This window comes from Rhodamnia argentea, chromosome 6, assembly GCF_020921035.1.
Source record: "Rhodamnia argentea isolate NSW1041297 chromosome 6, ASM2092103v1, whole genome shotgun sequence".
In the NCBI taxonomy this organism is placed as follows: Eukaryota; Viridiplantae; Streptophyta; class Magnoliopsida; order Myrtales; family Myrtaceae; genus Rhodamnia; species Rhodamnia argentea.
Genome location: NC_063155.1, coordinates 26,127,657 through 26,139,141, shown reverse-complemented (window position 1 = coordinate 26,139,141; position 11,485 = coordinate 26,127,657). Strand labels below are relative to the sequence as shown.

Sequence of the window (11,485 nt, the reverse complement as noted above, 5' to 3'; positions counted from 1 at the left end):
TTTTGCGAACACGAGTAATCACGTGATTGCATAAGAGTCATAGAAACATCAGATTTTCCAGTGATTACAAACGAAGAAGACAAAGGAACTTGAAATGCTCCGTCACCTGGGGAGAGAACCACGGTACTGGTGAGCTTGGGAACGAGTCGAGCCTATTTGAAGCGGTTTCTCTGGCTTGCCGACTCGTTCTCAATTTCTCAAGGCACTGAGAATTTCCCTTGCTCAGTTGCTTTAGCAGTGCTGCAGAGATGCCAAATTTATTCGTGACTACATTTGGCAAGAAAGGAAAGTAGAGGAGGTTTTTGACCAATGTGGTAAAAATTACATGCCATTCCGGGAAGGGATATTTGAATAGTTTGAAAGACCGTCGAGTATTACGAGAAGTCAAAGGTGTAAAAGTGGAGCTAGAAAAGATGTGGCGCAAGTGTACAGTTCTAGGTTCTTGAAGGCAAAAAATATGAAAAATGAACCCTTGGAGTGCAAATGAATAAATCAGTAAAGGATATATATTTCTTTTAATATGCTTGTGCTTTTGAGATGGAATAGCGTGTTCTTTTTTATTCACGTATTTTGTTATAAATATACACGCACAAGTTAGAACCGTCGGTAGTCTCGCTTCTTACTTTTCAAAATCTTCCTTGTAACATGTAATACCAATTCATTGAGCAAATCATCTACTTTCTTTCCATACATATATGACTATCCTCTCCTCTCAATATTTTCTGAGGCGCCAGTATAACTTGGAGACACTATTAGTACTGTATCAATACCTATACATTACACATATGATAGTTCTCATCGACATCTTATCCATAGAATGATATTTTAGATCGAACTAGGTACATATAATTTGCAATTTCATCTCAAAAACAGTTGCGTGCGGGGTAGAAATGGTATTATTTGTGTCTAATTTCTTCTGTGAGCTGTAAATCTTGTCCACCTCCGGGTTGGAGCTTGTGGAAAACGAAAACACAACACAGCCTTTTCAATTTTTCTATCTTCTTCGTCTTTCAAGAATTCAGAAGACGGGGAGGTCATCAAATGTGATTTGTGAGGGTTGTTTATTCTAACAAGAACAGATTTGAAGAGTTGCGTGACTTTGACATTCAAGTGAAATTCAATGAAGTATTTATCTAATTGTTTGCGGGGATCGAAGAAGTATCCACGACCCAAAAAAAAAGAAACAAAATCAAAGAATGATTCTCGATGGTCTATGCTGTACTCTCGGTGGTAATTTCGTCTACATTTCTCAATCACATTTGAACAAGGGAGAGGATTATGCGGATCACAAAGTGCAAATAATTTGCGACTAAAACGGTAAAAAAATTTAAGAAAAAGGGAAAATTCACTTATCCCGCAACGTCGACTGAATTGAAGATATAATTTTCGAAAATGGTGAGAAGTTACTAAAAGGTTCTGAAGAATAACTTTTGCGTATTTGCAAAATTGTCGATTCCAAACTAAAACCAAAGGGTTTGCTCGAATATTAATAAAACACGACAATTATGAGCGCGGAGGTTACCAATATTGTAAATTATCATAAATTACCGTAAGGAATTCTAAATAATAGCTTAAAGTGCTATCATTTTCTTAAATAAGAGTATAAAGTGTTTAATCATTTCAAAGAAAAGCCCGATTGAATGGCATTTTCCTTCTTTATTATTTTTTTTCTTTTTCTCTCTTTCGTTTTCTTTTTCCTCCTTGGTCTCTCGACCACCGCCCGGGCTAGCGGTGGGAGAGGGCAACCCTCGCTCGATACCCGGCCTCGCCAACCTAGGCATTGGTGAGGGCCGCCCTCGACCGACACCGGTGAGGGCAACCCTTGCCCGCTTAGGAGATGGCATGAAGAGAGAAGGGAAGAGGGAAAAGAAAAAAAAACAGGAAAAAATTCGAAAAAGTAATCCACAATTACACCCTTTTTAAAAATAATTTGAGCGCTTCGTATCTTTGTTTGAATTCTTGTCTACATTTTCGCACAAGCCCATTTTTCTAATGACTTTTCTTTTTCTCAGGGGGGAAATATTTTCAAGTGAAATTATTTATTATTTACTTTTCATTTTTTTTTTCATCTCTGTCTCCGTCTCTCTCTCTCTTGTCTCACACTACGACTCGAAGGTCCTCCTCTCTGCTTTCCATGAGAACAGAAACTTTCTCACTCCGGGTTTTCTGTTTCGGCTGAAGGGAAATTTCCTCTCGTCTTCTCTTCAGAAATCGAAGGAGGGCCTCCGTCCTCTCCCTCCCCCCTCCCCCAGCACTACCATCGCGCAGATCGGATTGCGACGACGATCGATCCCTCGCTGCTGTCGCCATCGGGAGTCGATCCTCGCGCAGCTCCGAAGAAGTCTGCGGGGACGATTCCGTCGAAGCAGAGGTTTTTGGCGAGCCGGGAAGGTGGACCCGGCATTGTGGTTAGTCGACGACGACGCGCCAATTTTTTGACTGTCGTGCTTGGCGTCTCCTTCGCTGGATCTGCCGGAAGAAAAGGTAATCAAGAGCCATCTCTCATCTCGATCTCCTCGCTTCCTGTTCTCGACTTTCGCTGCCTTGCGCTTGATGCCGCTGCTCCTCGGTTGTTTCCCATTCTTTGGTGGACGAGGAGCAGAATAACAAAGGAAATGCAGTCGTGTGTCGATTGAATTTCGTTTCTTGTGAGGGGAAAAAAGTGGTGATGGGCTTGAGACGGATGATTATGTCTGCGTCAATTTGGTCGAATTGTTATGGAACGTTGCTTCTTGAGATGTAGAGTCATGTATGTAGCTCTGGGCTGCTTTGCCGTTTGCCTAAATTGTCTGAGTAGTGAATTGGAGGGTTAGATCTGCGGTCACTGTTGACCATCCTGTCATTGAGTTTTTTCTTGAATCTTCCCTGAGTGGCTGTTACTGCGTACCTCCCACGTTGTTATTGGTTGCTGATATCGAGCTGGATCTGCGAGTGGTTCTGATTGTGAGCAAGTATGGTCACAGTCTCCTTCTTACTTGTGATCATGTTCTACTAGTTTGAGACTTCGGTATGGTGTCATTTAAAATCGAGGTTTCCACTAAGCTCGGAGTTTCCCCTAGTTTGAAAGGAGGGAAATATCTTAGATTTGGATCATCTGATGAGCATCTCTTGAAGTTTGTTGGTGTTTGGGATTGTGATAATTCTGTATATCGGGGAATATTATACGGCTGTTAACTGGCTTGGCAGAACTGTCATGTTTGTCATGTTCATATGCCTTCGTCAGTAGAGGAATTGCAGCAGTGGCTCTTGCGGCTCACTGGTGTTGATGCAACTGATGGATATCTAGTGTGCGTTTATACATTGGAGATTTCTGAATGGAGCACTGCTGTGTGCGGGTGCTGTGACTTGCCACTGCATCTATGTCCCGGCAGACCGGTCATCTCCTGGCCGACAGAACAGGAGAAAGTAAATAAACTGTTGCTGGTCTCACGTTGGAATTTCTTGTCTGCTACCTTTTTCTCTGCTTGAATTAGGAATGCTTGAGTATGGTCTTTACGATAACATGTTTCTGACGTTCTTATGCACGCAAGATTAGAGACTAGAGATTGTACTGCAGCTCGTATTAGGCTCTTAAAATATCAAGTTGCTTCTCCTGTTAACCCTCAAGCTTCAATGTGCTCTTGCTTTCATATGTACCTTAGTTCATCTGTGCTGACTATTCCTGTGTCTCTCAAGGTAATGACAATTTCTGGAGCTCTGGACCTTTTGCAATAGCAGTTTTGCTTACATTCACATACTAAGTCCCATCAAAATGGGCCGTATGAAGATGCCGCCTGGAATTAACGCAATTGAGGAAGAACCTGAGGATTATGACTCCCCCTTTGCTAACAAGGCTACTTTAGGATGCGTGATCAACACAGAAATAGCTGCAGTCTTGGCTGTCATGAGGAGAAATGTAAGATGGGGTGGTCGTTATATGTCGGGAGATGACCAACTGGAGCACTCTCTAATCCAATCTTTGAAGGCACTACGGAAGCAGATTTTTTCTTGGCAGCACCAGTGGCATACTGTCAACCCTATCTTGTATCTCCAACCGTTTCTAGATGTCATTCGATCAGATGAAACAGGTGCACCTATCACTGGTGTCGCATTGTCATCTGTTTATAAGATCTTGACTTTAGATGTGATTGATCAGACCACAGCTAATGTAGAGGATGCAATGCACTTAATTGTGGACTCTGTGACTAGCTGCCGATTTGAGGTGACTGATCCTGCATCAGAAGAAGTAGTACTGATGAAAATACTTCAAGTTCTTCTGGCTTGTATGAAAAGCAAGGCATCAGTTATGCTGAGTAATCAACATGTGTGCACAATAGTTAACACTTGTTTCCGTATAGTACATCAAGCTGGTAGCAAAGGTGAGTTGCTTCAGCGGATAGCCCGCCACACGATGCATGAACTTGTTCGTTGCATTTTCTTACACCTTCCAGATGTGGACAACACAGAGCATGCGTTGGTTAATGGAGGCAATAAGGTGAAGCAAGAGGTACTTATAGCTTCTTTTCCCTGCTGGTTACTTTTCATCCTCTTCTTGTTCAATCAGGCTTCTGGAACAGGATTCTAATTCATAGAAAAACTGTTTTTATTTGGTATTTAATGGTTAGCATTTAATTGATTCTTATAGAATACGGCTTCTAATCTATTCCATCCCCTTATGTAACCACAATTTTCTTTGAGTTCTTTGTTTTGTTTTAACCATTCATGTTGCCATGTCACTCACCAACTTATAAGAAGGATAAATAAATAGCTAGAATTTTACTAAATGTGTCTTGTCCAAGAACAAAACTCTGAACACACTACTCAGGATGGCAATTTTTAGCAATATGACAAGTTATCGGTTGTGCTTTGTATTAAAATTTGAAACACTAGGATACATACTTGAACACATAATAAATTTTTTGTTTTTTTCTTCGCATATTAATAAATTGACAAGTTTTCAAATCGCTTGACTCGAATGCCTTTTGGCCTAGTCAGAATTCTGATTTAAGCTTGACATTGTGTTTGCTGCAGGAAAATTTTCATGTACATCTCCCAGTATACAGTAATGATTTTCCATTTGTAAGCACTAGAGTAATTCAAATAGTCTTTTGGAGCGTGACAAATTGTTTCCTTTTGTGCTATAAAGGTACAAAGCCACATGAGAGATCACCCATATCTAACTCCTAATACAAATAGTTACTATTTGAATGTTGGAAAGCACGTTTAAGAGATTTTCGCTTCCCATATTGAATTATTATTTAGTATACTTACTCGGTAGGCTAATCATCCAAATAGGATCACACTTTTTCTGTTAAGCAGATTGACATACCACACGTTTATTTCTTGGGCAGGTTCGTGGACCAGACAGTGAATATGCTTTTGGGACTCAACAATTAGATAATGGCAACAGTGGTTCAGAACTTGATGGTCAACTATCCTCTGGAAGTTTTACTTCCAATTCATCAACAACTCCAATCTCTGGTATGATGGATGAATTTGGAGCTGGTGCAGGGAAGGATGCAGTTCCGGTTGATCTGCAAATGATGACAGAGCCTTATGGTGTCCCTTCCCTGGTGGAGATATTTCATTTCTTGTGTTCTCTCTTAAATCTTTTTGAGCACACGGGAATGGGCCCTCGATCAAATACCATAGCATTTGATGAAGATGTGCCACTTTTTGCACTTGGTTTGATTAATTCAGCTATTGAGTTGGGTGGGCCATCGATACGCCGCCACCCGAGATTGTTGAGTTTGGTCCAGGATGAACTCTTTAGAAATCTAATGCAGTTTGGCTTGTCTATGAGTCCACTCATTCTTTCCATGGTCTGTAGCATTGTCCTGAATCTGTATCAGCATCTTCGTACCGAACTCAAACTGCAGCTCGAGGCTTTCTTCTCCTGTGTGATTCTGAGGCTTGCACAAAGTAGATATGGTGCTTCTTACCAGCAGCAGGAGGTTGCCATGGAGGCTCTTGTCGATTTCTGCCGGCAGAAGACTTTCATGGTGGAAATGTATGCTAATTTGGATTGTGATATAACTTGCAGCAATGTCTTTGAAGACCTTGCCAATTTGCTGTCAAAGAGTGCATTTCCTGTGAATTGCCCTTTGTCTTCAATGCATATTCTTGCTTTGGATGGTCTCATTGCCGTCATCCAGGGAATGGCTGAAAGGATTGCGAATGGATCTCTTAGCTCAGAACAAGCTCCAGTTGCTCTAGACGAGTATACTCCATTTTGGCTGGTCAAATGTGATGACTATGGAGATCCAAATCATTGGGTTCCGTTCGTCCGCCGGAGGAAGTATATTAAGAGGAGGTTGATGATTGGAGCAGATCACTTCAATCGTGACCCAAAAAAGGGGCTAGAGTTCCTGCAAGGAACACATCTCTTACCTGACAAACTTGATCCACAAAGTGTAGCTTGCTTCTTTAGGTACACTGCTGGGTTGGATAAGAATCTTGTTGGGGATTTTCTTGGAAACCATGATGAATTTTGTGTTCAGGTTCTTCATGAATTTGCTGGGACCTTTGATTTCCAAGACATGAATCTAGATACTGCACTAAGGTTGTTTTTGGAGACTTTCCGACTGCCTGGAGAATCACAGAAGATTCAGAGAGTCCTTGAGGCATTTTCAGAGAGATATTATGAGCAGTCTCCACAAATTTTGGTTAACAAGGATGCTGCTCTTTTGTTGTCGTACTCTCTCATAATGCTCAACACAGACCAGCATAATGTACAGGTAAAGAAAAAGATGACCGAGGAGGATTTTATTCGGAATAATAGACATATCAATGGAGGCAGTGATCTACCTCGAGATTTTTTGACAGAGCTTTACCACTCCATTTGCAAAAATGAAATTCGCACCACTCCGGAACAAGGTGCTGGTTATCCTGAAATGAACCCGAGTCGTTGGATTGACTTGATGCATAAATCAAAGAGAACTGCCCCATTCATTATTTCTGATTCTAGAGCATATCTTGATCATGACATGTTTGCTATAATGTCTGGTCCGACCATTGCTGCAATCTCTGTGGTGTTTGATCATGCAGAACATGAAGAGGTTTACCAGACATGCATTGATGGTTTCTTGGCTGTTGCCAAGATATCAGCATGCCATCATCTTGAAGATGTGCTGGATGATCTGGTTGTTTCTCTTTGCAAATTCACAACCCTTTTAAATCCTTCGTCCGTTGAGGAACCTGTGTTAGCATTTGGTGATGACGCTAAAGCAAGGATGGCAACAATAACAGTTTTCACCATTGCAAATAGATATGGTGATTATATCCGCACTGGTTGGAGAAACATCCTGGATTGCATCTTAAGATTACACAAGCTTGGTCTTCTTCCTGCTCGTGTGGCAAGTGATGCGGCTGATGAGACAGAGGTTTCTGCTGAACCTGGACATGGTAAGCCGGTCGCAAATTCTTTAGCTGCAGCTCATATGCCTTCCATGGGAACTCCAAGGAGATCTTCTGGATTAATGGGTAGGTTCAGTCAGCTTTTATCTCTTGATACAGAAGAGCCAAGATCACAGCCCACTGAGCAACAACTTGCTGCTCATCAGCGCACACTTCAGACAATTCAAAAGTGCCACATAGACAGCATATTCACGGAGAGTAAGTTTCTGCAAGCTGAATCACTATTGCAGCTGGCACGGGCTCTTATTTGGGCTGCTGGGCGGCCCCAGAAAGGGAATAGCTCACCTGAGGATGAAGATACTGCTGTTTTCTGCCTAGAGTTATTGATTGCAATCACTTTGAATAATCGAGACCGAATTGTGCTCCTATGGCAGGGTGTCTATGAGCATATTGCTAACATAGTTCAGTCGACTGTCATGCCCTGTGCCTTGGTAGAGAAGGCTGTGTTTGGACTTCTTAAGATTTGTCAGCGCCTGCTTCCTTACAAGGAGAACCTGGCTGATGAACTTTTGAGGTCTATGCAACTTGTCTTGAAGCTTGATGCTCGGGTTGCGGATGCCTATTGCGAGCAGATTACTCAAGAAGTTAGTCGCCTGGTGAAAGCTAACGCCACTCACATCAGGTCACAAATGGGATGGCGGACCATCACGTCCCTTCTTTCTATAACAGCTCGTCATCCAGAGGCTTCTGAAGCAGGATTTGATGCACTGTTGTTTATCATGTCAGATGGGGCTCATTTATTGCCAGCAAATTACGTTTTGTGTGTAGATGCATCCAGGCAGTTTGCCGAATCTCGTGTTGGACAGGCAGAACGTTCTGTTCGCGCACTGGATCTCATGGGAGGTTCGGTTGATTCTCTAGCACGGTGGGCTTGTGAAGCTAGGGAAGCAATGCCAGAGGACGAAGTCGCCAAAATGTCTGAGGATATAGGGGAAATGTGGTTGAGGCTCGTACAGGGATTGAGAAAAGTCTGCTTGGACCAAAGAGAAGATGTCAGAAATCATGCACTTTTGTCACTGCAAAGATGCTTGACAGGAGTAGATGGGATTCAACTTCCGCATATTCTATGGTCACAGTGTTTCGATGTGGTCATCTTTACAATGCTTGATGATTTGCTGGAAATTGCTCAGGGACAATCCCAGAAAGACTATCGAAACATGGAAGGCACACTTATCCTTGCAATGAAGCTTCTCTCAAAAGTATTTCTACAATTGCTTCATGACCTCTTGCAGTTGACAACTTTCTGCAAATTGTGGCTGGGTGTGCTCAGCCGAATGGAAAAGTACATGAAGGTGAAAGTTCGCAGTAAGAAAAGTGAGAAGCTTCAGGAGCTAGTGCCTGAGCTCCTCAAGAATACTCTACTTGTGATGAAGACAAGGGGTGTCCTTGTGCAGCGGAGTGCCTTAGGAGGGGATAGCTTGTGGGAACTAACATGGCTACATGTGAATAACATTGCTCCGTCATTACAATCTGAGGTATTCCCCGATCAAGAATTACAGCAACCTGAAACTCAGGGAAATCAGGTATCTGAGGAGACTGTTTCTGCTCATTCAAATGAGTCATTGGCCAGCAATGGTAGTTAGCATTTAGTGCACTGAAGAATATAATATGGTTTGGATACGAGTCAGAAAGGCTGTGACTCTTGGCTGTGATTAATTTTGTGGAGCTGCCATACGTATATTGAATGGAAAAGATGAACCTGAGATTTTTGCATTCTCATTCTTAGATATGCAGCAACGTCGCTTAATTGACACTTACCCTGTTCTTCTTGGGTTTGTGTCTTTTACTCACTATTGCTTCCGTTGCAACAATTTTCATGTTTATTTTCAAGATGCAATGCTCTGTTTCTTGGGGCATAGTTCTGCTGGGGAAGGACTCTTGGGAGTTACACTCGTTCTCTGTCCAGAAACGCAAGCATACCCATCCAAGCATGTGTCAGTTGATTTATTCAGAACCAGGGATGTTGTTAGCTAAGGATAATATCGTCACTTTGTTAGTTCAGCTCCTTTTAGAAGGCTCCGGAAATGCGTTTTCCGTTCTTCATGATCTTTTGTAGAGCGAGTGATATACATAGTGGATCTGGTTATGGGGGTTATAAGACTATGCCTGCTCACGCAGTCAACTTGTTTTGTACTGCGACTTGTAAAGAAATCTTAGTACTACTGCTTTGAATTTTTGGCCACACCTTTTCTGTTATTGTAAAGTGCTTATTCTTTGCAGCTGTGAAAGTCCCGACCCTTTTAACCGTCGTTATTATGAATGCAAACTCCGACTACTTCTGTCTCTTGGGGATTGTCAAGAGAATATAGTATGTGTTGGTTTCTGGTAATTCGTGGCTGGAGGGTAATCTTGTACTCGGGCATGGTCAGCCTTGGCCTAATCCCAAGAAGAGAATATAGTAAATCTTTGCCCTCTTTGCTTCTCCTTTCTTGCAGCATGTAGGGCGCTCCATTTGTATGCAGTTTAACCGATAAAACTGCAGGATTGAACGTCACAATCTGCACAGTAATGATCCCCTGTCTTTATTTTTTGGGTCAAAGATCCGCTGTCTTGGCTTATTGCCACACGAACTGTGATCAGACTCTGGTCGGTTTTAGGCTCCTATGGTCTTTGCCCTGTCTGAATGCACGACATGACGGAGAGCAAGTAAGCATTATATTTCTGGACCACAAAAAAGAAAAGAAAAGAAAAGAAAAGTGAGCGTTATATTTCTGTACGAATTTTCCCCCTCGTGTCACCTGATCACAAAGCAACTGCATAAGCCGGTCGCCCGCTCCCGAAACGGTCTCAGACCAATATCTTAGGAAAACTAACTATAAAAATGCAGTTTCATCCTAGCTTTGATTTTTAGATTTGCATAGAATTTTTGCTTAATAACTCATACTTAGAAGTACATTGACTTATTGGTGAAATTGCATCTCGAACTTATGTGGACGAATTTGAGAATCACGATACTTTAAGCAATGTCTTTTTGTGAATTGGGCACATACAACGGTCGATTTCCTGTTCTATCGAGTTCAAACAGTTACACATTTAATCTACGACTTTGGTTTCTTATTATTATAATTATCGAAAGCACAACTCTCTTTATTGAGAAAATCTTGAATTTTCAATTAAAGTAAATACATTATTGACACAATATATAAAAAGAGAGAATAGTTTAATTTTGAATTTCTTTTAAGTGATGTTCCTTATAAGATAAAAAAAGGTTCAAACACTAAAATCCAGATTTATGAGAGCTAAAAATTTAGCTATAGATTACGCATTTGTCGGTTGGTAGAATGCTTATAAAAGATATAAATGAGGATATTTTGAAAAAAGATTTATGATCCCCTAAAATGGTAATTTTTCTTATTATTATCATTATCATTAATTTATGAAATTTTTTTAAATAAGGTCTCAAAATGCCACTATTTTCTCATATAAGGACAGAAAGTAGACATTAATTCAAATAAGGGTCCGGGTGTTCTCATTGTTTCAAACAAGGGCCTGAAGTGATCAAATAATGCTTGAACTTTCAAACAAGGGCCTGAAGTGAATATTGTTTCAAATAAGGCTTGAAGTTGCCATATCGATCTAAAAAAAAATTTCTCACAAGTTGGTTAGGGGTATTTTCATCATTTAACTTGTTATTATTTTTCTTGTTTTTTAAAAATAAAAAATTTATAAAAATAAAGAAACACAGCCAGGAGGCGCCCCTCCCTCCTGTGGAAGTCACCTCGCCGGTGGGGCAATGGCACTAGTCGATGAGGCAGGCGACCCCAATAACTAAAGCTAGTTTCACATCCGAAGGAGGAGGGCGGAGATCAAGCCATCCTCGTCCCGAATGTTACAGGTTGAACGAGTCTCAGATTTGGACCTCCGAGAAGGACGGGCCAAATCAATAGAAGAAGGTCGCAAAACTTAGTGCGGCCCTTAGTCGGACCAAGGTGAGGGCCGGCAACCCTCGCCCAAGTCCCGCCGAGGGTGGCGACTCTCGCCTCCGATCGGCCGGGTCGTCGGCGTTGGGGTAGCAACCACAGGTGGGCCCTCCCGCATGTATTTCATTTTTTTTTTTCAACTTTTTTTTTGTATTTCTTATTTTAATTTA

At 41.6% G+C, this 11,485-nt stretch overlaps 1 protein-coding gene across 3 annotated transcripts; it reads left to right on the top strand.

Annotated features, from left to right (window-relative positions):
* Positions 1-2,078: 2,078 nt before the first annotated feature.
* Positions 2,079-9,577, top strand: LOC115755598 (ARF guanine-nucleotide exchange factor GNOM). 3 transcript variants are annotated; one of them, XM_048280057.1, is made up of 4 exons: positions 2,079-2,484; positions 2,603-2,951; positions 3,676-4,486; positions 5,331-9,577. In XM_048280057.1, the coding sequence occupies exons 3-4, from the start codon at positions 3,752-3,754 to the stop codon at positions 8,976-8,978; spliced, it is 4,383 nt and encodes a 1,460-aa protein (XP_048136014.1). In that variant the 5' UTR covers positions 2,079-2,484; positions 2,603-2,951; positions 3,676-3,751; the 3' UTR covers positions 8,979-9,577. The 3 variants fall into 3 exon arrangements, with proteins under 3 accessions (XP_048136014.1, XP_048136015.1, XP_030550921.1); XM_048280058.1 differs by lacking the exon at positions 2,603-2,951 and having other exon boundaries at positions 3,676-4,474; XM_030695061.2 differs by lacking the exon at positions 2,603-2,951.
* The last annotated feature ends 1,908 nt before the right edge of the window (positions 9,578-11,485 follow it).